General features: G+C 43.2%; 1 protein-coding gene across 4 annotated transcripts; it reads right to left on the bottom strand.

Annotated features, from left to right (window-relative positions):
- Positions 1–242: 242 nt before the first annotated feature.
- On the bottom strand, positions 243–27,494 carry RBM5 (RNA binding motif protein 5). Of its 4 annotated transcripts, none has more exons than XM_045496928.1 (25): positions 27,368–27,494; positions 25,934–26,004; positions 24,145–24,310; positions 23,213–23,368; positions 18,720–18,789; positions 18,157–18,230; positions 15,597–15,680; positions 14,153–14,213; positions 13,209–13,274; positions 12,789–12,949; positions 12,097–12,194; positions 11,406–11,493; positions 11,172–11,249; positions 11,018–11,090; positions 9,622–9,707; positions 9,138–9,222; positions 8,831–8,922; positions 5,561–5,722; positions 4,908–5,057; positions 4,753–4,824; positions 3,949–4,128; positions 3,589–3,663; positions 2,037–2,134; positions 1,829–1,958; positions 243–889 (listed from the first exon to the last, which is right to left on the bottom strand). In XM_045496928.1, exons 2-25 carry the CDS (start codon positions 25,948–25,950, stop codon positions 764–766), a joined length of 2,448 nt encoding a protein of 815 aa, XP_045352884.1. In that variant the 5' UTR covers positions 25,951–26,004; positions 27,368–27,494; the 3' UTR covers positions 243–763. The 4 variants fall into 4 exon arrangements, with proteins under 4 accessions (XP_045352884.1, XP_045352885.1, XP_045352883.1 ...); XM_045496929.1 differs by having other exon boundaries at positions 27,364–27,470; XM_045496927.1 differs by having other exon boundaries at positions 1,829–2,134.

Below are 27,494 nucleotides of genomic sequence, written 5' to 3'. Positions count from 1 at the left end.
ACTTTGGTCTTTAGAAACTGCAAGTGGAAAAGCTGACTCAGATATGACTGAGTTTCCATGAAGAATTTTAAAGCATGTTAGCAAACTCTTGAACTTAAGAATCTGAGCAAGGTTGGGGAAAGGAAAACAGCATAAAATACTATTTATAAATAACTTTTAACACACTTACCTCACCAACAGGCTTGACTGGCTTAGACACGCTCTGCACACCTGGTCACCCAAGAATAAAGAGACGCAGACACTCATTTTTCAAGGTATTTCTTTTGTAAAGGAGCCAGATTTGGCAACTAGACTGAAAATCTTCCAAAATTCTGTACAAATGTGTAATATACAAATATACACAAGGCTTTTGCCAAGAAAAGACAGCACAACAAATGACAGAGGCGGCTTTGGTGTCACATACCACCTAGGGCATCTCAACACCCCCTAGCAATGAGAGGGGCTGACGGACCACGACATGGGCTACACATGTAAAACACACTACATTACACTATGTACACTGAAGTATAAAAGACTCACTGTCCCCTTGGCCAGCTCACAAGCCCTCTGGCAGGAAGGAAGGCCATTCACCAGACAGCCCATATAAGGGGAACTCCTTTAAGTGGGAGAACCTTGTAGAATGGAGTGGTTCACCCTAAAAACTATTAACAGCACAAGGCATGCCCTTAAAGAGACAGGCGCTAAGAGTGAATTCAGGAGATGGACCACTCCTTGTGCTCCGAGGAGCTCATCATCTTTCCTGCCCTCCCTCTCTCTCTGAACCTCACTCCATCTCCGTGAACCGAGCAAACATGGCCTTCCGGACAGCATCTTTGTAGGAATCCGCACCCGACAGTCCGTATGCACTGCCTTTGGCTCCTAGGCCAGCTCCTTTTAGCCGGACTTGAGCCTAGGGGAACAGAATTTCTGTCAGCAGAGGGCAGGTAGGGTGTGGACCGCTTCAACCCCTGCTCATCCAGCAGACTCCCAACTGAAAAGGACCACCCACCAGGGGACAGAAAAGAGGAAGTTTTGGAGACCTGGAGTAGGGTTAAGGACTGAAGGAATAAAATGTGCTAAGGAAGACAGGCAGATGGAGACACATCCCCCAACCCTGTCCCCCAGTGCCTGCTCAGCAGGCTTCTGTACCTATTAAGGGCCCCAAAATACTCCACTGAAGCCTAGGAAGGTCTGGTAATCATGGGCAGATTGTAGCAGGACACCCCGATGGCAGAACTGGCTTGCACAAGATAAACATGGCCTGTAGGAGTCTGACCTAAGCTGGGCTGCCAGGTTAGAGAAGGAACAGTCCCTGGTGGCGCTCTTGTCTAGAAGGCCAGTGGGTGGGGGACTCCTGATCCTGAGATTACATCTCAATCTGAGCTTTGAGCAACTAAAAAAATTTCTTATCATGGATAAAAATCCTACTAAATTGTAACTTGTTTTATACATAACCAAGATCACCTACATGGTGATTAAGAAATTAAAGCACAGTGTACCTTGAAAAAAACCTGATCTAAGCTATCTGGATGAATTAGTGTTCAGTAAGGGGCTGTTTCTAACAGGACATAGGAATATACAGTTCTCAAGACAGCTTTTACCCAAAAAAACCAAAGACCAGAAAAATCAAGTAGGGTACCACACCCATTCCTCTCAAATGACATCTTAAAAGAAGAGTGACATAAAGGAGGGCGGCCGGGAACCAGACTCCACTGGGCTTGCCAGAGGAGATGGCCCTTTATGGTAAAGGTAAAGCTGGCCCCCGGGTCCCAGGCTGTCTGGGTGCTTTGACCACATCTCATCACCAAAATAAACCTGCAAACCACAGAAGCCCAATCTCATTGCTTACCTCGATGGGAGCTGTGATGCCTTGACACTTTCTTCCCAAACCTGAACCTTCCCGCCAACCCATGGCTTGCAGCATCTTGTTGCCAATGTTACTGTGGTCAATGCCATCTTTGGTGGGCTGCTCGTAATTCCTGCCAGTGGCAAACACACAGTTACTTAACACAGCCACAGCCCCTGCTAATGAAGTGGAAAAGGTACACAACACATACACAGTGCCAGCATCAAATTGCTTCTTGCGCTTGGGCTCTGGAGGTTCTGGAATGCCGTATTTCTCCCGTCTTTCTGCGGCTCGATCTCGGTATTTCATCTACGTGCGAGAAAAAAACGCTGTTAAAGACATTCAGACTTGAAGCTGCAACAACCTAATGCACCTAGACTTTGTGATTACCACCCTCAGACACTTCCTTAGTCTGGAGTTTGGTCTTTTTGAGTGGTCTGAAACACCTAACACCTTTGTTTTTTTCCCCTTACTGCACTCAATACCGAAAATGGTACATTTGGTGACCCCTGGGTGGCTCGGTTGGTTGAGTGTCTGATTCTTCATTTTGGCTCATGTCATGATCTCACGGGTTCATGGGATCAAGCCTGCGTCGTGCTCTGTGCTGACGGCGTGGAGCCATGGAGACTGCTTGGGATTCTCTCTCTCTCTCTCTCTGTTCGTGTATGCACACCCTCTCTCAAAAAAATGAATAAACTTAAAAAAAAATGTATTGAAAAAATGGTCGGTTTGTAGGGATTAACTGTGTGTGGAACCTGGGGCCCACCTACATCTCCAACAAGGAATTTTATTTAATTAGCCGTCACCTGTCAAGCTCTTCAACAGACCTGCTAGGCCGTGGGTACAGCCTCCCAGGGTTCTAGAGGAAGAGCAGGGCAGAGATGCCATTCCTCTTACCACTTAGGCCCATCTCCAGGGACAGATGGCACCACAAACAGTGGAAAATAACAGAAAAGCAAAAGCCCTAATTACAGATAGTCGAACTACAAAATTATCACGTGGTGAAAAATTTCAAGTAACTTGCCCACTGGTTGATTTCTAACCAATGGCCCTCAATTTCTTTTTAATTTTTTTTTTAACTATTATTTATTTTTGAGACGGAGAGAGACAGAGCATGAACAGGGGAGGCGCAGAGAGAGAGGGAGACACAGAATCTGAAACAGGCTCCAGGCTCTGAGCTGTCAGCACAGAGCCCGACGCGGGGCTCGAACTCACGGACCGCGAGATCATGACCTGAGCCGAAGTCGGATGCTTAACCGACCAAGCCACCCAGGCGCCCCCCTCAATTTCTTTTTAAAGCCTGGCTGGCCCTCAACTTGCCTCATGAACCATCAAATGCTTGTCCATTATTGGCCTCACCTGCTTTTGCTGCCTTCACCCCAAACCCAGTCCTGCCCACTACTTCCTTCTGTATCACTGTGTCTGTCTTATGCCCTGATATCCTCTGGGCCTATTGAAGCCTCCCTCGTTGCAGGACAGAAGAGATCACCTTCTCTTTACTAAAATCCAGTATACTTCACCAGTAAGTATTTGGCATTCACAAGTTGTGAGCAACCTTGAGGATGTGCTTCTGTCCATCCTCATAAAGAGAGGGTGCAGAGTGCTCACAAAGCACCTATAACCTGACATGAGCCACAATGGCCGGGTGACATGTGGTATGACAAATCCTACCTTGCCCCTGGGACCTGGAATTAAGTGCTACAAATAAATGCTAAAAGCAAATACAAGATACTCCTTCTAGTGGCACAGTGACCCTCAATCACCTCTCTCTCCCTTAGCTCCAAGGCTTCCAGCTCCTGCTCACTCAGTCTGGATCGTCGGTAGATATCCATGTTTTGCTGTACAAGAGATTTGACAGACGTAGTAAGAATTCGGACCATCCTAATTTGAAATAACATTATCAACACCTATTTAGTCTAAGAGTCAAAGCCCAATCGACACACTACAGCATGAAAACCAGAGCCTGGTGTATATGGAGCTGCCATGCTCTTTGCCACTCTATGATGTAGAACAGACTACCATCAGAACAGTCTTCTGAAAGGCATTCACTCAACATCAGGGCACCCGTATTGCCTCATTGCCTCCCCTCCCTGCCTCTTATCAGCTCAGAGAATCATGGCCACCTTGTGAAGGTCTGAGAGCTGCTGGTGCCTGACCAGGGCGTCTCTGTTAGGGAACTGGCGCCGGCAAAGCAGGCAGGCCATCTTCTTCCAGTCGGCCAGCTTTTCTTCCTCACTCTCAAGTCTCTCTACGAGTTCCTCTTCATTGTCACTGTCACCACTGTAAGCAGCAACCAGACCCCTCTGGGGACAAAAGGGTGGGTCATTGGAAATGTACAGCAGGAAGCAGTGATGACTATGTATCTGGATAAAGCAACGTGTAATCCAAGATGTGTGAGAACTCCCAATGCCCCATGCCATACTTCAACTGTGAAATTGCATTTATCCGGCTGTACAGAACAGTCAGGTCCTCAAGTGCTGGGCCTGACAGCCTGCTGGCACCAAACTCCTGGGGCCCAGGAAAAGTTCCCGGATGGTTGTTTTCAAACTACTCATTATAGATGAAAACCCCAAATACGACAAATCAGGGTAATGGCCCATCCAGACCAGTAACTATCAAGTAAAACACTTTTTATTGTCTTAATTTTCTCTTTCCAAACTGTTAAATCCCTCTATTTACAAATGCAATAAAACTCAACTGAGCTTAGGAATTCAAATTCAGGCTTCATTCAATGCTCCATCTCACTGGCTTTCACCCAGAAAATAAAGCCCTAGACATGGATTCTATGTGCAGAAGCTTTTCAATACCCACCAACAGTGACCACATCCAGTTTTAAGTAGGAATCACATTAGCCAAGATGAAGCTGAGAATCACAAGAAGACACAAACCACAATAATGGCCTTAAAACACTGGTGGTCCTTCCTTACTTTGAGGGGATTCTCCTCGTCTCCATTTCGCACCAATTCTGGAATGAGCTGCTGCCTTTCAGCTAAGGCTCCCTGGGAAACAGAGAAACAAGTCATAAGCCTCAAGTTTTACTTAAGTTCCCATGAAGAAGTATGGTCATTCCTGCTACTGTTACCTTTTTCTCAAAAAGAGCAAAGCCAGCATCTGCTGCAGCAGACTCTCTCCTCTCTTCTTCCCTCAAGGAATTAACAGGTTGAAAACTGTTTTTAAAATTTTCTTTCTGCTTGTTTAAACTCTTAGCCCAGCGTTCCATGTCTTTAGCAATCTAATGACAAATAACCATGAAAAAAACCATTTAGATATGTGAGTTTAGACAATAGTCAGCCCCTGTGCCACAGTAAGAAGCCATTAAGGATCTCACCTCAATCACGTGCTCTGGAACAAAACCCCCTTTGCCTTTACTTCTACCTACAAATATCTTCATGACACACTATTGCATACAATCAAAATCATTAACGAATACTGCTTGAAAGCCTGTGCAGTGTTCCAGAATATACTTCCTTCTAAGTATGTATATGGGCAACTGACAAACAAGTAAAAAATTAAAAATGCTTTATGAACTTAATGTAAATTAAACGTGTGGCCCAGCTTTTGAGAATCCAAATAAAGCTGACAGAGAGGCCACAACTCAGAAAAGAAAAGAAAAGAAAAGAAAAGAAAAGAAAAGAAAAGAAAAGAAAAGAAAAGAAAAGAAAAGAAAAAGAAAAAAAAACTAAGCCCAATACCCCAGAAAGACCTCGAAGTCCCCTGGCTGGGTCATTATTTCACCTGCTGGGCTGTTTTGCTCTTGGGTTTCTCCTTCTTCTCCTTCCCTTCTTTTGCAGGAGGTAGGCCCGTCTGCTGGTGGGAGGTGGACTCCGCAGCTGGCACGTACGTCTCTTTCTCTCCATCCCAGTAAAGGTACTGCTGGGTCAAGGAATTGTAGTAGTACTAGAAACAAAGCACAATTAATGCAGACTTTCTGCTTTGTCAAACCATTAAAGGATCATTTTGTCAAAAAGGCACACAAAATTGTTTTGTCAAAAAAAATTCAACATATAAACATAAAACATGTTGCAGAGTAGTAGTATCTCCTGCTCAGAGAGAAGCTGCTGTGTGTGTTGGTGTGGTGAGGATGATGAACTGGCCAGTGAAGAGGTACGGAACTTCTTAGACAAAAGTAGAATATGGTTTCTCAACAGTGTAATACCATTAATCTAATCCGTGGGCCTGGAGGGCACCCGAAGAGCAATGTGTCTCACTCCTTTCCATAGACTGTTTATACAAACCAGGAGGCCAGAACAAGTGGTTCAGCAGGAGGTTTTTTGTTTTTTTTTTTTAAGATTTTATTTTTTAAGTAATCTCTATACCCAACCTGAGGCTCAAACTCACAACCCTGAGATCAAGAGTCGCATGCTCTGGCGAATGAGCCAGCCAGACCCCCCTTGTTCAGAAGGAGTTTTTAAATCACACATCCTCTGTGACAACCAGTTAACAGCTCATTACTGGGTCCAACCATCAAAACCCTTTGGAAACCCAGGTAACCAAACACAGGGTTGTAAAAAGCCAGTTTGGGAGCCTGGAAGACCAGATCTGATGTATGTCGGATGAACTGCAATGGGAGATAGGTAGCACCTATCTCTCCACTTCTTTCTTCCTTAGTCATTCGCTCTACTTACTCAGCAGGGACCCAGGAGAGACATCTGTCATGTCTCTTCTAGGGAAGGTGGTATGGGTCAGATGCAGAAGTCACAACAAAAACATGGTCACTAAAAAGAACTGCTTGGATAATGGTCAGACTTCACCTCTTCACCAAGCAACAGGAGCGGAAGAACCACGCAAGGCTTGGCTTGCTCAGGTGGGTCCCTCATTGCTTCACACCTCTTTCTCAGAAACCACAAGCTCTCAATACCAAGTACCTGTTAAAAGCACTTATTTTCCTATTCTATATATACAGCTCCTGGTCATAAGTGTTTATTTATGGAGTGTTAGTGTTGCCTTCCCTCTTCAAAATAATCTACCACTACTAAAAATAAAACATCACCCCACAGATCTGCTAATTTCTACCCTCAAGAAAACATCAGGATGTTAAGTAAAAGAGGCTGGACACCAAGAGGTCACATGTCATCTGACTTCATTTATATGAAATGCTTAGAAGAGACAAATTTGTAGAGACAGAAAGCAAATAGTGGTCACTGGGGTAAGGAGGGACAAAGGAGTGATTGTTAATGGGTACACAGTTTTTTTTTTTTTTTTTTTTTTTTTTTCAACGTTTATTTATTTTTGGGACAGAGAGAGACAGAATATGAACGGGGGAGGGGCAGAGAGAGAGGGAGACACAGAATCGGAAACGGGCTCCAGGCTCCGAGCCATCAGCCCGGAGCCTGACGCGGGGCTCGAACTCAGGGACTGCGAGATCGTGACCTGGCTGAAGTCGGACGCTTAACCGACTGCGCCACCCAGGCGCCCCGGGTACACAGTTTCTTTTTGGGGCAATGAAAGTATTTTGGATTACCAAAATAAATACATAAACACACAAACAAACAAACAAATAAACTTTAAGGGTGCCTGGCTCAGTCAGTAGCGGCATGCAACTCTTCATCTCAAGGTCATGAGTTTGAGCCCTATGTTGGGTACAGAGATTACTAAAAATAAATTTAAAAAATGTTTTGGAGTTAGTGGTGATGGTAGCACAACATTGCCAGTATATTCAAATTATACATTCTAAATGGTTAAAATGGGTAAATTTTAAGGGTATTTGGCTAGCTCAGTCAGTAGAGCATGAGACTCTTGATTTCATGGGTTGTAAATTCGAGCCCCACGCTGGGTTTATGCAAAAATAAATTTTTTTGAAAAAAATTATTTTTTAATGCTTATTTATTTTTGAGAGACAGAACACAAGCAGGGGAGGGGCAGAGAGGGAGGGAGACACAGAATCCCAAGCAGGCTCCAGGCTCCAAGCTGTTAGCACAGAGCCTTATGTGGGGCTCAAACTCACAAACTGCGAGATCATGACCTGAGCCAAAGTCGGATGCTTACCGACTGAGCCACCCAGGCGCCCCTATGCAAAAATAAAATCTTAAAAAAAAAAAAAGTGAATTTTATGTCATGTGAATTTCATCTCAGTTTTAAAAAATACATAGGAAGAGAAACCACAATTTGAAACTTCAATCTAGGTCTTTACATAATGACTAACAGCCACCTATAATAACTTGACAACCTAATCCACGGTAGTACTAGAAGTCTGACTAGTGGTTACTGAAGGGGATGGGTACTGACTGACAAGGGGCATAAGGGAACCTTCAGCATGCCAGGAATGTTTTCTCCTCTCAGTGCTGATATATATGAATGTGTATACATATGAACATTCAAAGAAAAGTACACTTCAGCTCTGTATATTTTTCTTCTATTGTTTGAAGTTTATTTATTTTTGAGAGAGAGAGAGGGAGGGAGAGAGAGAGGGTCAGAGAGAGTGAGTGCACATGAATGGGGGAGGGGCAGAGAGAGGGAGAGGATCCCAAGAAGGCTGGGGCTCGAACTCACGAACTGTGAAATCATGAGCTGAAATCAAGAATTGGATGCTTGGGGCGCCTGGGTGGCGCAGTTGGTTAAGCGTCCGACTTCAGCCAGGTCACGATCTCGCGGTCCGTGAGTTCGAGCCCCGCGTCAGGCTCTGGGCTGATGGCTCAGAGCCTGGAGCCTGTTTCCGATTCTGTGTCTTCTTCTCTCTCTGCCCCTCCCCCGTTCATGCTCTGTCTCTCTGTCCCAAAAATAAATAAATGTTGAAAAAAAAAATTTAAAAGAATTGGATGCTTAACTGAGCGACCCAGGCGCCCCTCGTGTATTTTTCTGTATGTACGTTGTACCTGAAAACATCTTTTTTTAACCTTTAAAAATTAAAATCCTAAAATAGAAATTACATCTTGGTGGTTCTGAAGAACTTAAAACTAATCTGAGTCATTTGCTCCTTTGCAGAAGGTATTTCATTTCATGCCTCATAGACAGACTAAGTGAAACAAAGATATTTCTAGTGACGCTGGGGAGGAAAACTGCATTTACCTGCGAGTTGGGGTCATAGTACAGCCCTGTTGTCGGATCATAATAATATCCTGAAGATTCATCATACTGGTAAGTGGATGTGTCAGGCACTGCTGCAAAAACAAAATCCAGCACACGGTCATTCCAGATAAAGAAACTGGCTTTACTTCAAATTCTAAGCCACGGAGATGCAGCAGGCCTTAATGGTCATCTTCTCTCATATCCCCAAGTGTCCCTCTGACACCCACAAAGGGAGAGGAACTCTTACTAGACACAGACAACAACTAGGACCTTCCAACTGTTAACAGCCCCATGAGGTTTGGCTTACCATATTTGGTACCAGGAACTACACCAGTGGGGGAAGCGGCTGGGGCCTGTGTACTTGTGCTAGTGCTAGGCTGTGCTTCCTCAGTCTGGAAAGAACAGCAGCTTCAATATAATTTCAACTGTAAAGCCTCTTAAGAGAACTAAATCACTGCAATCATCCATCCAGGAGGAAGGGCTCCCCTGACAGACACATTGTAGCAATGATCTAAGGCAATCCTTGAGCAAAACACATGCTGACAACTTTCTTCCTAAATGTCAAGTCGAAGCATGCAGAATGTATAAACACCCCTTGTTTGGAATCTTATGTTTTAAATACACACTCCAAATTATTTCATTATCTAATACTACCAAACAGAGAGAAATAAGGTCGGAATGTCTGTGTATTATTCAATCCTGGCTCATACAGCAGGAAAGGATAATACGTGTACAACAAAATAAAGTTTCCCCAACAGTCACCAGTTCTGTATTTAGGATAACAGGATTACCGGAGAGCCAGGCGGATTGGAGGTCTGATTATACAGCTGGGGACTCTGGGACACTACAGCCGCTGAGGTGGTGGTCACTGCTGTGCCTGATGATAAATGATGCATGCAGGGTTAGAAAGGGCCAAGGCAATGAACTCAAAGCCAAATATCTTTATCTGTAATACTCAAACTAGCCTTCTGTCGTGAGGTCAGTTACTTATTTATCATCATTATTATTATATACCTTTTTGGAGAGATAAAGACAGAGAATGAGTGGGGGAGGGGCAAAGAGCGAGGGAGACACAGAATCCAAAGCAGTCTCCTGGCTCTAAGCTGTCCGCACAGAGCCCGATGTGGGGCTTGAACCCATGAACCACAAGATTATGCCCTGAGCCAAAGTCGGATGCTTAAGTGACCGAGACACCCAGGTGCCCCTATTTTGTAATTTTTAGAGAGAACAAGTGAGAATGTATGTGCACATATGAACGGGGGGTGGGGACAAAGGCAGAAAGAATCTTAAGCAGATTCCACGCTCAGTGCAGAGCCTGATATAGAGCTTTATCTCATGACTGTGGGATCATGACCTGAACCAAAATGAAGAGTCTGACGGTCAACCAACGGAGCCTCAGGTGCCCTGATGTATCAGTTCTTAATTCCTACTAAGCATCCTGGAACCTATGACATTTTCATTTTTGTAATCCTACTAGAATGTCACAAAGTTAAATATTCTGTATGACAACTAAAAAAAAAGGAAGAGGAATCCGTATCTGGGGTTGAGAAAAGATTTAACCATAAGACTTTTAGAATTCTACAACAAAAAGTAAAGCAAGGCCTTCTTATAACGACCCTTGCGATTGATTTCTGGTCACCAGAATCTAGGGCCACACCCTCCCTGCTCATTTGAACCTATGTGGGCACCCATGATTCCAAACAACACAGAGAGGGGAGATACAAAGCTGAATTCCAAGAACGAATACTCATCACAACATGGGTTTCACACTCTCAGCGACTCAAGTACTTCTAATCTTCCCCAGAACCTTACGCACATGGAGACAGCACTGAATGTGCACCCCCCCCCACCCCCACCTTGCAGGGAAATGGACTCCTGGCTTGGGGTCTAGTTAAAACATCTAATTATTATTTTTTTACATTTATTTGTTTTGAGAGAGAGAGAGAGAGAGACAGAGAGCGCACGCGCATGCGGGGGAGCAAGTACACACAGGGGAGGGGCAAAGAGAGAGAATCCCAAGTAGGATCTGTGCTAACAGCACAGAGCCCATTGCAGGACTCAATCTAACGACTGGAAAATCAAGAGTCAGACGCTTAAGCAACTGAGCCCTCCAAGGGCCAAGGACATCTAGTTCTATCTCCTCAACCACAGCTACTTAAACAAAAGGTAAAACATGAAGTTTACTACCTGATGCAGATGACGCATCAGATTCCAATCCTCCAGTTTGTTGTTGATAAAACTGTTGGTAATCCTGTGAGTACTGAAGAAAAGTGCACTGTTAAAAGCTGCCGTTCTCAGACATGCTCTGGAGAGAAGGTGGATGTTGGTCAAATCTACCTACCTGAGCGTATTGGGCATAGCCATCTTGGCCTGGCTGCAGGTAACTGTAGTCAACACTGCCTCCTTCACCACTCTGAGACTACAGCATATCAAAAGAAGAGGACACACAGGTGAGTTTAGTAGACACCAAGGAAAGAAGCCAGGAAGTACTCCCTAAAACTGTCCTTAGAGAGCTTCTAAGACTACTTCTGTGAATTTGGGCACCAACACACTACTTTGACAAAAAATATCTTACCTGGGTGGATGACCACTGAGCTGCAGCAATGGCTGTACTAGCCACAGAGAAGGCGCTGACCCGGTTACCATCTGGGAGGACCAAGTCTCTGAAACCACAAAAATCCAAGCATGTGATTCTATCTCAGTATGCTTCCTATCCACGCTCCCATACTGTCAAGGAAACATCAATTCACTCTAGCCTTTGTCGGGAACTCTCAAACGCTAGCAAGGCCTCATTTCAGAGCAGAAAGGGGTCTCCATGGGCCAATTCCTCAGTGGGCAAATGTCTCTGTAGTGTCACCATTTTACTCTGTATCCTGCCATCTAGTAAGGTATCTGCTGGATGAGTAATGACACTTCAAATGGGACATTTATATCTCTAGACTAAAGCTTTCTCTATACGAAGCTTCTGGAAGGAAAAGATTATTTCCAGATGGGTTTGCACCACCTTGAAGCTGTTTGCATAGCACATATTCTCAACCCATCTGCCATGTCTGCCTCTGTCCTGCTTTGTAGTTTTCCAGCAACTGGTTCCTCAGGACAGGAAAGAATATGTTTTAAGAAAGACAGCTGACTCCCTCCTGACCTTGGCAACCAGGGAGGATTGTGTCTCAGGGAGGAGAACATGGGCTTAGGGTACAGTCAGCAAAGCATCCCTGGGCAAGTGTGCAAGTACAGCAGTTTGAAATAAGGACAATGAAGTTACTCACTTTCTGGCACTTTTCGCAAAATCAACCCCAATAGTTTTGCCGTCAATTTTCAAAGGAGGATGGAGACTCTGTAATATCTGAAGAAGCTGAGAGGCATCCTGAAGGAGAAGGTCAAGAAAGACCATTTTGTCCTATAATTTAAAATCTCTCCCTACCACCTACCCCATTCAAAGAAATACAGCTTTCTATTAAAAAAGAACAGTAATTCATAATTGTTTGTACACACGAAACCTCAAGGAAAAAATACAGCCCTCTTTCCTCCAGCACGTGAAGGCATTCCATATTATTAAAGGAGTAAATGCTAAATCAATCTAAAACAAAGCAAGAAGGAAAAATTAAAGTGTGGCTCAAAACTTCAGTTCTGCCAATCATTCACAGGTATATGCATTATTTTTACCACTTATCAAAGTAACTGGTCCTCTAATTTAGCACTACAATAACTATCATTACGTAGTCTTGAACTTTGGGTTCCAGGAGCCTTACAGAGAGTACTACTTTTAGATGAACCACATTTGTCTCTTAAAGCCCAGTTTATTTAATTTTATTCTAGAGAGAACATGAACAGAGGAGAGAGGCAGAGGGAGAGACAATCTTGAGCAGGCTCCATGCTCAGTGTCGGCTGCCTAACTGACTGAGCCACCCAGGTGCTCCAAGCCCAGTTTCTTTTCAAAGAAAAGATTCAGTGAGCTCACCATTGCAGAGGACAGCTGCACAAATGCGAAGCCTCTGTTCTGCTGGGTCTGTTTATCTTTTATGAGGCGAATGTTATTGACAGCTAAGGATGCATAGGGAGACAGCGCTGTCATGATGGAATCCACCACAGTGTGCGGGGCTATGTTTCGAAGTATGATTGCTGGAGGTGAAAGAGACAAATAACATGTATGTGCATTACCACCACCAATGCTTTTGAAGGCAGGCTCAAGTACAAACACATAAATCCATTTGGGAGATTCCTAGTATATCTTGCACTTTGACATGGAGAAGATTCTAAAAACCAATCTTTCATGGGATAAACTAAAGCTAATGTTGGTCATTAAAAAAGTGTAAGAGCACAAAAACTCCCAACTGAGGTCAAGTAATACCATAAAGGCCAAGAATATACTGGAACTTACTATCACAGTAGTAATCCACAGACTGAACAGATTCTGTGGTTCCAGGGGGCACTTCCTGTTCAGAGTCTACAAGAAGGGGAGGAGACAGGGGGAGTCAGTTACTGAAGACAAACAAATAATAAACCAGTATTTTTTTTAATAAAGAAATACATTCAAACCCCGAAGTTTAAAAAAAATTTTTTTTTTTCAACGTTTATTTTTATTTTTGGGACAGAGAGAGACAGAGCATGAACGGGGGAGGGGCAGAGAGAGAGGGAGACACAGAATCGGAAACAGGCTCCAGGCTCTGAGCCATCAGCCCAGAGCCTGACGCGGGGCTCGAACTCACGGACCGTGAGATCGTGACCTGGCTGAAGTCGGACGCTTAACCGACTGCGCCACCCAGGCGCCCCTCAAACCCCGAAGTTTTAATTGTAAGCAAATGTAGTAGCCATTTTTTTCTTTTTAAACCATCTGTGGCTATAATAAAACATTAATTTTGACACGATACATGTGGAATGCAGAAACTGGGCCGGAGAGGACTGACATTACCTCGGTACTACAGAAAAACAGATTGAAAATGCAAACCAGGTGAGCAGACTTAATTTTGGAAAATAAAGGAACTCTCTGCACACACAGTCATCAGAAGCATCTCCCTAACACAAGGTAAGCAAGTTTACAGAAGATACACGACTTACTTCCTGAAATGCTTTACAATCTATGCCACAGACAACCTAATTAGTCAGGTTTTTGGTTTGTTTTTTTAAGTTTATTTTTGAGAAATAGTGTGCATGCAGGGGTGCGCTATCATCATGGAGCCTAACTTGGGGCTCAAAACCATGAACTATGAGATCACGACCTGAGCCCAAACCAAGAGTTGGACACTCAACCAACTAAGCCACCCAGGTGCCCCCTAATTAGTCAGGTTTTCAATGCATATTCCAAATAGCTGAGTTTGGGCTTACCAAACTTGTCCGCTCCACACCGGAAGCATTTTAGTCTTTTCCTGAAATTGTTAAGGCAGCACTGGAAGAAAAAAAGTTTTCTCTGTAATTATTTCTCACAGTAGGCCAGGCTTACTAGTGATGAGGTGCGTTAGGGGCCACAGGGCCATGGACAAGTCCCAGTAAGCAAATAAAAAAGCAGAGAGTGATAACATGTAACCAAGACAAAAGGGCATTCACCTAAAAATTTTAAATGTAAAATGTTTCAGTATGTGAATGTAACAAGAAAAACAAATCTTGACATAGTTTGAAGTAGAATTCCTTTTTTATCAAGTTGAGGGAAAGTTTAAGTTCACCCAAAAACCCTACAGCAAACAGTGGCAAAGTTTGTTCTTCAATCAGAAGAGCACTCACTATATGGACCACTCTATACACACAAGCAAGATGTGAATGGAATACTGTCAAGCCCCCTTCTGGAAACAGTAGACGTGAAGAACAATGAATCGGAATACTCTCAGAATGGCAAGCTCAAATGGTGCAATGCTGACAGGACTACAATATTTCTGCTTTTAAATTTCTTTTAATTATTATTTTTTCTTTAAGTAAGCTGTATGCCCAATGTGGGGCTTGAACTTACGACTCTGAGATCAGGAGGTGCATGCTCTATCGAATGAGCCAGCCAGGTGCCCTGACAGAACCATAACGGATCTTACATAACTTGAGCAGAGTCAGAAGGATTTTGTTAATGTAATTAAGGACTATGCCACAAGTTGAGAGCTCTAGAAATCAAGAAACAGTAAAGTGGAACAAACCTAAAATCCTAATTGAAACACTGAGCTTAGAACCTGGATCTCCCCCCAACCCCCCAAATATTTATTTACTTATTTTGAAGTCAGAGCAAGCAAGCATGAGTGAAGGAGAGGCACAGAGAGAATCCCAACCAGGCTCCACGCTGTCAGCACAGAGGCTGATGCAGGGCTCGAACCCATGAACTGTGAGATCATGACCTGGGCTGAAATCAAGAGTCAGACGCTCAACCAACTGAGCCACCCAGGCAACCCCAAACCTGGATCTTTTTTTTTTTTCAACGTTTATTTTTGAAAGAGAGAGACAGACAGTGTGAGCAGGGGAGGGGAAGAGAGAGAGAAGACACAGAATCTGAGCTGTCAGTATGAGCCCAATTGGGGCTCAAACTTGTGAACCTTGAGATTATGATCTGAGCTGAAGCCGGAGGCTTAACTGACGGACCCACCCAGGTGTCCAAGAACCTGGATCTTAAAAAAATCTCTCATGTTCTAGGGATTCTAGTACCTGCACAGGAGGATGAAAAGAAAGTCATGAACCAGGAAAATCACCCTATGATAAAAGCTGGTGATTGTATACTTTCTAGCTTCCTTGTTCAGACAGACAAAGAGAAAACAAAACTTGAAGGAGTTTGGTCTAACTGGGAAGAACACTTGCTTACCTTGTTACAAAGCCAATCTTCAAACTTAGGTCTGGGATTGCTATAATGCATCGCAATGTGCTTTCCTTGAATCACTAGCTTTTTCTGTAAAAAAAGAAGTAACTAGTTATTCCCATTGTGAGGAACATGTGTCCATTTTCCCAGGGCAGAGCACACTTCGGAAAAATCAGTGCTCTGGAATTAAATGGACAACATACGGGGAGGACCAACCACCGCCACCTATACTCTGCCCATCCAATCCTTCAGATAGGCAGTAAGAGAATGGGATGCGGAGTAAAGGTAAACGGAGTCAGGGAGTGCTGAGAAAGCTGCCAAACTCTAACCGCTGACATGCACCAGGCCGTGTCTCCAGCAGAGACAGAAGTCCTAACATTCAGCATTGCCAGGCTGCCCAAGAGTGACAGTCTATTTCAAAAAGCAGAAGACACAACTCTCCCAGTTCTGAGATTGCCTACTTTAGCCTCAGCATGGTGTCCTTGGGCTTCGCTTCACTTTTCCCCCAGTCCCCCGTCCTTATGTAAAGTAAAAACCTTTCTATTTTCCCTTTCCCCAAACTCCTGCTTCAGCATGTGTCTGTCCTCTGGGGGACGAGGGGAGGGGAGCTCATTTTTAAAGGGAATCTGGTTATAACTTTTTCTTAGGAGGGCCTATTCTGAATGCCATCCACTCTAAAGCAGCTAAATGAGACTTCTTCCTGCCAACTGAAACCATGTCACGTCCTAAGTGATGGATGTGTTTTTCACTGAAATACATGGTACTCTCTTCAGGATGAGTAACCAGGAGGCCAATGAAGTTTCTTCAGGGGGGTCGGAAGAGTTTATAAATGCATACACCACCTTACCCTTCAGGTCAACCATGTGACTAAAAGGGAATCAACTTTGAAGGTCAAAACTCCAAGCTCAATCAGTCTAGCCAAGAGTATGTATATCCAGCACCTGCCCCCAAAGAGCCTTCATTTAACAGGAGCATCTTTTCTTCTTCGTCTTCTTTTTTTTTATTGGGGGGGGGGGCAGGAGGGGGGAGGGAATGGGATGTTCTGACAATATCAGAACAGAATTAGTAGGAGGTTAGATATCCAAATTTTTAAAAGGAGTCTAACCCCTCTAAATATACATACTGTTGAGCAATTTGTTTCTTGCAAATCCTGGAAGAGTTAAGACATGCTGTGAATGTTGTCTCTGCATTATCTAAAGGCAAGACTGCATGTCTGGCCAAGAAGGAAAAAGCTGAAGGGCCATCCACTCACTGTGTTGTACAGAAACAAAAATGAAGCTGGGAGATATGTCAATAGATCATCCCAGTAGGAGGGGTGTGTGCTGGGGGAGACTCCAAACTATCACTGAGTCCCTAATCCTATTAGCCTTTTATTTCTGGAGTGAATTTGAACTGTAATGAAATATTACACAGTAACTTAGCTTTGTATACATTAAAATTGTGGAGATCTTTTTAAATGTCTTGTGGGTTTTAATTTCTTTGGAGTTTTAAACTCCCAGGCAAGTCATTCTGATACCTCCACTGCATCAAAAGATGCTGTCACATCAAGAAAGCAGACTCACATGAAGCTTGTGTTTATATTCTATATTTACTAGTATGATGTCCATGGTATGAAATGAATGAAGCTTCACTTTTGTTGAGATCAGGCTGTTACCTCTGGGTTAAGAAAATGAGAGGCTTAAAAATCTAACAAATCAATCAAAATGATACCCTCATTAGTGAGTCTTGTTATATTACTAAAGAATGTAACTCTTATTTATGGGTGACAAATAAAATGCTGCAGAAAAGCAACATAATGAGTTAAGCAAACTTCTCAGAACGTATTTGGTTAAGGCATTCAACACTGTGCTATGGAGTTCTGGCAAAAAATGTTACTGAAGTGCCAAGTACTGAACGTTTTCTTGACAAACTGTAGAACACTTCAGTTAATGCTACATCAAAGAACCATCAATGATTTGCTTTCAACGGACTTTAAAAGGCATTCTCAGGGAGATTAGAACGTTAATGCCAGTTTAACTAGATTAGACAGCAGCAGGACACTAGCTCCCAGGCTAATCTCATCAGACTTATTGTTCATAAATTCCACGGAGGTCCTTAAATAGTCCTGAAGACCCATACGAACAGTTATGCCTCCAGGAGGCTTATGGTCTCCAAGTAGAAATAAGGAATCACTTACAAAATGCCAGTAGCAGACTTCTACTATATTCTCTTTACTGTCGAATCGAGAGTTGGGTATTTTAAGATTACTCTCAATGGACATAATGAATAGGAACATAATCAGTAGGGGAAAAGGGAACATTAAGATGTTTTGGTAATCACCAGACAGGTATTCAGTGATTAACAAAGTACTGCCAGGCAGCCATGTTTAAAGGCAGAGCACATTCTGCAATGCAGTCCTTGCTGCTGTTATTTATTCTAATAATATCAATTTTAATATATACAAAGCTTTTCTTTAAAAAAAAATCACTCCTTTGGAACAAACCACTCCTTCAACCTTTTTTTTTTTTTTAAATTGTACAGACTTGTTCCATTTTCATGAATATCTAGACTTGGTGAGTGAAGCAACCTGATTGGCTTCCATCCAGCTGGTAGCATCTTGCAAGTGATAAAACTCCACGAAGGCGAAACCACGGCTTACACCTAGAGACAGCATTCAGATATAGACGGGATACTCGTGTTAGTCAGTTCCTTTATAACAGGTGAATCTCTCTCCCACTGCTTCAACACTGCGTGACAAAGCCAATTGGGAAGCAGCTTTACAAATGTGACTTGACTTGGGGATCTTCTTGATACTTTGCCATGGCAAGGAACCAAGCCGCCTGAACTAAGTGCCACTCGATTTGATTCCACGCTTAAAAAGTAACCATGCAACCGACTACAAACAGTCAAACAAGGAGTTTATAAATCACTACTTACCGAAGGAAAAAAAAAGCCCCTAAAAACAAAGTTTTTAAAAAGGTCCTCAGGTGCTCTCTAATATCGTTTTCAAAGAGTCACATTCCTTAGCCATGGCAAACCTTTCATTCTGAATTCATGTGCTTGAAGACTGGGGGAATCAGGATGGTCTTTAGGGGCTGAGGTGGGAATGGGGAAGAGAGCCAGAACCGCCGGAACTAAGCAAGCTCTCACCTGTTTTCCTCTTCATCAGCCTCACATCCGCAGGCTGAGGGCCTTCAAAGGACTCCATCATTTCCCGAATCTGCAGAGTTTTACACGTTTATAGTTAAAGCTTCACCCACAAACTATTCCACATCAAAGAAAATTCAAGGGCCAAGAACTGCATCAACTGCTTTAATCAGCCAAGTTTTTAACTTCTATCACCAAAATGCAATTATTCTAAACATGGAAAAAAGGGAACGCTTCTCACAGAAATGAAATGCATTAGAACAGCCTCAAACGCATTCTTTTTTTTTTTTTTTTTCCTCAAACGCATTCTTTATATGCTGCCTGGGGATTTCCCTGAGGTACAAGTATTTATGTTATAAACAGTCTTGCCCACGGCATGCTGTCCTGCAAGCTTCTCTCCTCTAGTCTCACTTTGCTGTCCTTTGTTTAAAGGACCAGAAAGAAAATGAAATTTAGAAGAGGCAAAGAATGTGCTATTGTCCTCTGAAGTATATGATCAAGAATCAATAGCCAAAAACACAAGGAACTCTCTCAAACATTTTTTGCACAATACGAAAGAAATAATTTTCTTATATTTACATTAGTGGTGAAAACTAACAAAGCTCGTAACATTCCTAGGCTCCTAATAGGTCAAGCAATAATTGGGCCTAGAAAAATGAATTTGGGCTAGAAGGTTTGTTACTGATGTCAGACCAAGCCCTTACTACAAAAGGCAATGAAATACCCTAATCTCTTTATCAATCATGCCAGGTAGCAATACTCCTAGGAAAAAAAAACCAGGGCCAAATTTGTGAGACGAAGTCTCCAACTTTCCATAATTACGTGCAAAGGCTATGGGATTATACACTATCGATCCTCATTATTTGTGCATTCTGTGTTTGCAAATTTGCCCATTCACTGAAATTTGTAACTCCAAATCAATACTTTTGGCACTTCCAAGTCATCTGTGGACATATGCAGGAGAAGGAAAGGTGTGAGTCACTTGATGCACCTGTCCCAGGCCGGGGTGATGTTTTGCCTGGTTTCAGCTTTCATAATGTAAGCAAGTATCTTTTTCACTATCTATTTAGTGCCAAGTGTATCACATTTTTGTACCTTTGGTTGATTTCACTATCCATATATCTACCTAGTTGTTTTGTTTTGAAGTAATCTCTGTACCCAACATGAGGCTTGAACTCACAACCCCTGATATTAAGAGTCACATGTTCTACCAACTGAGCCAGCCAGGCGCCCTGGTGATTTCACTATCTAAAATGGCCCTCCAGGGGCACCTGGGTGACTCAGTCAGTTGAGCATCAACCCTTAATTTTGGGTCAGGTCATGATCTTAGGGTCATGGGACCAAGCGCTGTGTTGGGCTCTGAGCTGAGAGTGAAGCCTGCTTAAAATTCTCCCTCTCTCTCTCTGCCATCCCCCCACTTGTGCGTTAAAATAAAACAATAAAAAATTTTAAAATAAAAAATAAAATGGCTCTCCAAATGTAGTGCTGGAGTTTCTGACTAGTGTTCCTGAATGCAAGAAGGCTATGATGTCCCTTACAGAAAAAATATGTATGTAAGACAAGCTTCATTCAGGCACAAATTATAGTGTGGCTAGATGTGAGTTCAAGGTTTATGAATCAACAATATATATTAAATAAGGTATCTCTAAACCAAAATGCACCTAAAACAAGGTTATGTATTGATCTGTTGATGAAAATGTTGTGACCAGAGGCTCACAGGAACCTAACTTTGTATCTTCTCTAGGAGTGATAGTTCAGTATTCAGTATTCTATTTGCAATGACTTTATAAACCGACCATAACCACCCCAAAGAAAAAGAATCGACTATGTCTATTTTTTCCACAGAGTAGAAGTTCTACACAGAGCCAGACCCCACCATGTGACTCAGGTCCATGCTTAGTAATAACTAACTGGTCATCAGAATAACTAAAGATAGTTACTACAAAAGCAGTGGTAACAGTAACATATAGTAACATAGTAACTAAAGATAGTTATTGTAAGAGTTCATGTCAGTCAGGGGGAGGGAGGGCTAAACAAAAAAAGATAAACAATAATGAAAATGATAAACTGAAGTCCAGGAGATTAAATACTATAATTTTAAAATGTTTTAAAACCTCAACAAATGAATCTGCTAAGAATACTACATAATTTGGGGGCCTGAGAAATTCTACTTTGAAAACCAGCCTTCTTATGGTAGGCGATTCTATTTCCCTGAAGAAGCCTGAAATACAAAAGCATTACAATCTTGTTTCACTGCCAGCAGGGAGATTCCCCAAGTCAGCTAGAGCACTGCTTCTCCATGCTACTCACTTCCTCTGCAGACTCCCAGGATCACAGGTCAGCAGACTACTCAAGGGAACAACCTGCTTAACAAGCAAACTTTTCTAAATGGACTCCTCCTGCATTTCCTGCATCTTATTCTACATGCCCACCGTTGCCCCTACCTGTGCTCATCTCTGCCTTCCCTGTCTACCCACTACCATTTTTTCCCCCAACATTCTAACTTGCATAGCTTTTGCTACTAGGAAAAGCCCTTAGTACCTTTTTTTTTTTTTTTTTTAATTTTATTAGAGAGAGAGAGAGAGACTGTGCGTGCACAAGCGGGCAAGAGGAACAGAGGAAGAAAGAATCTCAAGCAGGCTCCATGCTGAGCATGAAATCATGACCTGAGCTGAAATCAAGAGTCAGAAGTTCTAGTGTTTACACCAACTGAGCTACCCAGGTGCCCCAGTAACTTTATACTTAGCTGGGCTTTTAAAGATTCCAGGGCCTGGCCTCAACAGCACCTTCCCACATCACTCACCCCTGCCAAAAGCCTTTAACATCAGCCAAATCAACCTGGTTCAATGCCTTGACTAAATTCAGAATCTATTTCCAGGTGTGCTTATGTTACCCTACTGCCTTCTAGAAGTGCAGTCTACACCTTTCCCCCAGTTGTCCACCAAACCCAAACAGTTCTTTCTATCCCTCAAGAATCAGTTCAACTAAGATCTCCCTGGAACCCTTCTTTACCCTCCACTAATAAAACCTCCCGAGACATTAAGAAAAAGGGGGGGGGGGGCACCTGGGTGGCTCAGATCTGTCCGACTTCAGATCAGGTCATGATCTCACGGTTCATGGGTTCGAGCCCTACCTCGGGCTCAGTGCTGACAGACTGGAGCCTGGAGCCTGCTTTGGATTCTGTCTCCCTCTCTGTCCCTCCCTGGCTCGCACTCTGTCTCTCTTTGTCTCTTTCTCAAAAATTAACAAACATTAAAAAAAAAAAAAAATTCTACTCCAGGGACACCTGGGTGGCTCAGTTGGTTAAGAGTCTGACTCTTGGGGGCGCCTGGGTGGCGCAGTCGGTTAAGCGTCCGACTTCAGCCAGGTCACGATCTCGCGGTCCGTGAGTTCGAGCCCCGCGTCGGGCTCTGGGCTGATGGCTCAGAGCCTGGAGCCTGTTTCCGATTCTGTGTCTCCCTCTCTCTCTGTCCCTCCCCCGTTCATGCTCTGTCTCTCCCCATCTCAAAAATAAATAAAAAACAAAACAAAACAAAAAAAAAACATTAAAAAAAAAAAAGAGTCTGACTCTTGGTTTCAGCTCATGTCATGATCTCAAGGTCAGGAGTTCCAGCCCCGAGTCAGGCTCCAAGCTGACAGTACAGAGTCTGCTTGGGATTCTCTCTCTCCTCTCTTTGCCCCTCCTCTGCTTATGCCTGCTCTCGCTCTCAAAATAAGTAAGTAAACTTTAAGTAATAATAACCTCTACTCCCAACATGGGGCTTGAACTCACAACCCCAGGTTCAGTAGTAGCATGCCCTACCAACTGAGCCAGCCAGGCAGCCCTTTTTCTTTCTTTTTCCCCCCACCGGGACATTCTGCAGAACCTCTTTCAACAGGACCTCTTCTAACACCAGTCTGCCTAGTAGATCAGGGAAGGCTTCACATAATGGAGACTTCAAGCAGAAAAAGGCACACTGGTAGAACAATGAACATATTTGAAGTGGCCTGCAGGGGAGGCAGGTGGTGGATGTGGCTAGAAGGAATGGGTGAGGGCCAGAGATGCCAGTGAAAATCAGATAGCGCCCAGTATACCAAGGCCCTTGTTGGCCAGTTCTAGGAGTGGGGAGCCAAGTAATGGCCTTCCTTTTCAACAGGGTTCTTAGGTCTCAAATGGATAGTATAATTTTCATCAAATCAAAGGTGGCCAGATCATGAAGAAAATGTTTTTGCTGATACATCCTCACTGAGTAACCAATTCAATAAAAATAAAAATAAAAAACTACCTTCTAAGGGCTATTGAAGGAATAAGACCTCCTCTACGTTGAGCTTCAAAGTCTAAATATAAATGGTAATTAACTTCTGAACCAAGTTGAAAGAACTCCATCCTAAAGACAGAAATATACTTCACTAGCTGAGATGTTAGCTTGAGATAAAACAATAGCACAAAAAATGGCAGAAGTTCCAAATCGGTTGTGCCTACTGGACTGCTCATTATAACTGCTGTCTCCCCTTACATCGCTCTCTGTGATGGTGATGGGAAGCCCGCGCAGCATGATGGTCTTGCTCTCCCTCTCATCACTGATGTCATGCCTGTAGTCATGCTCGCCATAGTCACCATCTGAATGGTATCCATCTTCGGATCGGTCACTGTTTCTTCTTTCGCGTTCTCTCTGATTTATAATAAATAAAATTACAATTAAAATCACACTGGGTTTATATTCTTTGATCCAGGCCCTAGGAATTTATCTTTAGGAACAACAGAGAGGATACTGGAACTCTATGATGATGTTCACTGTAGTGTTTCTAAAACAAACACAAAAAACAAAACAAACAAAAAAAAAACAACAAAAAAAGAAGGGCCATAACCATTAGTTCAGGAAGAACGGTTTAACAACTCACTGTACAGTACACTAACACACAGTGAAATACTACATGACCTGTCACAATATGAAGATTGTATGCATGAAAAAAAAAAGCCCTGCATAATTATATGGGCAACACAATTACTTCTAAACAAAGCTCTATTTACATATAGAAAAGAAATGAGAAAAAAACTATGGTGACTGAAACTACGACTTTCAGAAGTAGCATCTGAGGCACAGTGTTGGTATATTATTACGCTCCAATTGCCTCATCTTTAAAATGGGAAGACATGTACCGTAAGTTGTAATGAGACCTACACGAGTTCATGTAAGTCAAGTGCTCGAAAGAGTGCCTGGTGCACGGTGAGCCCTATGTAAATCCTGGCCAGTAATTTCTATTACCAGAGGCTCAGCTGTCTTTGAGGGTTAGAGTTATCTCAACAGATTTCAGAATAATAGAATTTGAATATAATACTCAACAGAGAGTTCTACACTTGGTATACTTATTTCATTTCCAGAATCTTAAAGGCTTTGTGCATACAATTCATAATCTAACTATTTCACACCAATTGCTGACCACTCACCTCTGGGCTATCATAGTCTCGGTAGTCGTCGTATCTGTCGCCCCTCCGATCATCACTAGATCTTTTGTAATCTGAGTCCCTCCGCCTGCTTCTGGATTCACGCTCATCCCGGTCATCCCTGTCTATGATGGAACCGTACCTTCCACTACGCTCTGTTCTACTCACTCTGCCAGGGAAAATAATTTTCATTTACTCTAAAGTAAATCACATTTTATACCTTTAGAAAACATGGTAGAAAACACATACCCCTACAGCTCAGTTTATAAGATACCAAAATAGTTTAAAGTATCCCTCAAAATGTGATCACCAAATTCTAGTTTATAAAGACAACTACTAGGAAAAACATCTAAATTCCTTAAAGGAAAAAATAACTTTCAGGAGATAATGCTAAATCTGAAAATATGGGTATCAAATGTCTGGGTTTAATATTTTTTTACAAAGGTCAGGTTGTCCAAGTTTATCCTGCGTATTCCCAAGCCTGTAGTCTACACACGTATCACCCCTTCCATCCCTGATTCAGATCTTAGTGATCAAAAATAGGAAGAAAGCAATTTTTAGCATTTCACCCAATTTCAAAGGAGAGAGTGTTCTGACTCATCCACTCTCCAGGGTATCACACTACTGGGAAATGGACCAACAACCTGGATGAATTAAATTAGTTTTTGTTTTTTGTTTTTTTTTCCTTATCAGGCAGTTAACCAAGTTCATTTGTTACTAACTAGCACCAGCAGAGAACATCATTTCCTAGAACATCTGGTTTATTTTTGGTTACTCGGCAGCGTTAGGTCTCACAGGAAAATCTAATAACAAGAGGCTTAATCCCATTTGACCAAAGATCTAGTTTTTTCATAAACTGTTTATCAGGTTCACAAAACCGTGTGAGGATAAGACAAAGGAAAGGCTTAGAAGTGCCTCATTTAGAGAATACAAATTTACTAAAAAGAAACCAACAGAACAAGTAATCTAGGACTACTTCATGATGTGAACTATAGAGACTGGAAACCCTAAACGGGTAAATGTTAGTTTAGTAAGTTATTTGGAATCACAGACTGCTAACACGTGACAAGAACTTTTCCTGAGTCTCTTTGGGCTGTTAATTTGATTTGATCTACCACTGGGACCAGCCTGAATACTGAGGAGGAATGAATAAGTAAAAGTCGAGTATTCAAATCAAATGGTCTGGGTGGGAGAATCCCCAGATGACAGAGCAGCCAAATGCTGTCATCTTAATTTTCTACTAATTCTTTAGCAATTTTTCAATTCATTTATTTTTCATGTAATCCATAGTCCAGAGCTTCTATAAATCTGGATCATCTTGCTATGGAGTGGACAGTAACAAGAACTGGCATTCACTGATTGCTTGCTACAGCCGGGTACTATGTAAAGTGGCAGACTGTATGATCTCTCCTGGCTTTTGCACAGGCTGTTTTCCACACTGGGAACTCTCAGTGAACCACTCCACCCTGCCCTCCTTTATTCTTACTTATCCTCAGGCTTCACCTTAAAGATTACTTTCTCCAGGAAGCTTTCCTAGATGTCTCCAGGAAAACACATGCTTCCTATGTGTTCTAGCAGCACCCTCGACTTCTTTTATATAGCAGAGTTCACACAGTACTTCAATTCTTTCACTAAGCCACCTGCTTGTGAGAGCAAGGCTCATGAAGGGGCTAACAGCAATGCCTGGCACAAAATAGTCCCTTACATTGTTTGATAAACAATCAATTTTTAACAAGTAGTTCAGTTTCCCAATGAAATGTTGTGAACAAAGACAGGTACGCTAGTAACTTACCGTTTGTCTGAACCCATTGTCCTACTGAAGATGTAGCACTCTGCTCCAAAAGGTTCAAATTTTGTTTTTTTCTAGGAAATAAGAGAGACTGATCACTGAAAATTTGAGAGATCACTTAAGGCCATCATTCCATAAGCTAGGACACTGCTGAGGTTGGAATTTCATCAAATTATTAACAGTGATTATACAAGGTGGCGGTGGGGAGGTAGGAGAGGAGGGAGGTGGGAATCAACTGTCAATATTAAAATCACACTAAGGTTTTACTGAAATGAGCACAGCAGGAAGATAAGGCATACTTTAAAATATTAGATTTTCTATTTGATAACAAACTCATAAAAGAATACAGGAAAAAAACTCCTTCCCTTCCCCTACTTTAGGATTACAAAGCAAAAAAGGTAGAGATGCAATCAGCTCCCTGTGTTCTAATCAAAGCAACTCCAACGGGGTAGTTGACCTTTTCAAAACATTAATCAAAGTGTCTTTATTAATACAAGCAGCAACATGAAATTCAGTATTTTCTGCTGAAAAGTTGAAACATTTTAGAAGCCAGAATGCTGTGCTGATTGAAATCTACTCCATTTATAACGTAACGGCTGATCCAAAGCTATTTCAGTAAGACAAGAGCAAACCTCGACACCACTTAATTCCTCAGCAACAATAACCACCACAAGCCCTTGAGGCGACCAACTAGGCCCCGCAGCGCCCTGGTGGTAATAAAACATCACACAGCTAGACCGCGTTCGATGCGTGCGAGGTCTGAGAAACTAGTTACAGCCGTCCCTGGCGCCTGTTCCGGAGCAGGCGCTCAACGAACATTTGCTGAATTAATAAATGGAAGAGAACCACCTGGGAGAAATAAGGTCCTGAGCAGAATCTCAGATGCCGCCCCTTGTGTCTCGGGCAGCGCCTGGACCCACCTCCGTGGGGTGTTGCAGCCGAGATGGCGGCGCCACTGCCTGCGCGACCCACTCCGGCGTCCGGCTTTCCCTTTCTGCCTGCACATGCCCCTCCCGAACCCCAAGAGGCTCCTAGCCCGCAGATCAGCCTTCACCGAACCTCCTCCTGGATAGGCGGATTCAAGTGCAGCTGCGGGGCGATGGCGGCTAAAAACTGCCGGACACTGTCCCCCGAGAAGTACCCGAAGGACAGGCGATGGCTCCACATTCAGCTGGGTTGGGGAGTTGGAAATGCGTTCCGGCAGGGGTACAGTCAAGCGCCCGAAAAAAAGTGGGCCTCAGGTTGGGCGGGAGGACGCCCTCCGAGAGCTGACAGCGCAGGCGGCGAGCAGGGGCGCGGCCCTCCAATGCTTCGGGTAGCTACTCTAGAGATGCGGCTGGGATTGATCGGCCGCCGCCCGCGGCTGTCAGGGAAGCTGCACGAGGCTTGCCTCAAAAGCATGAACTGCCGGTCTTTACGGGTGGCTGCCGCACTTACCCCCAGGAGAGACCGAAGTGGCAGAAGTAGCGGTTTTGTGCCCCAGAATCTCCAACAGGGTACGGCTGCCTCACAAAATGGCGCCTCGGCCGACGGCCGTCTCCTACCCACAGTACCTCGCGCCTGT

The sequence above is a fragment of the Leopardus geoffroyi genome, chromosome A2 (assembly GCF_018350155.1).
Source record: "Leopardus geoffroyi isolate Oge1 chromosome A2, O.geoffroyi_Oge1_pat1.0, whole genome shotgun sequence".
Classification (NCBI taxonomy): Eukaryota; Metazoa; Chordata; class Mammalia; order Carnivora; family Felidae; genus Leopardus; species Leopardus geoffroyi.
The sequence above is the reverse complement of the archived record's forward strand: the minus strand, read 5'-3'. Positions and strand labels throughout refer to the sequence as shown.

What these genes read in the sequence shown, in the direction of transcription:
- RBM5 (XM_045496927.1), bottom strand. An exon ending in AAGATTGGCTTTGTAACAAG is followed by an intron (nt 14,214 to 15,596) that starts GTAAGCAAGTGT and finishes TTTTTCTTCCAG; the next exon opens with TGCTGCCTTAACAATTTCAG. An exon ending in AGTTCCTGGTACCAAATATG is followed by an intron (nt 8,923 to 9,137) that starts GTAAGCCAAACC and finishes TTGTTTTTGCAG; the next exon opens with CAGTGCCTGACACATCCACT.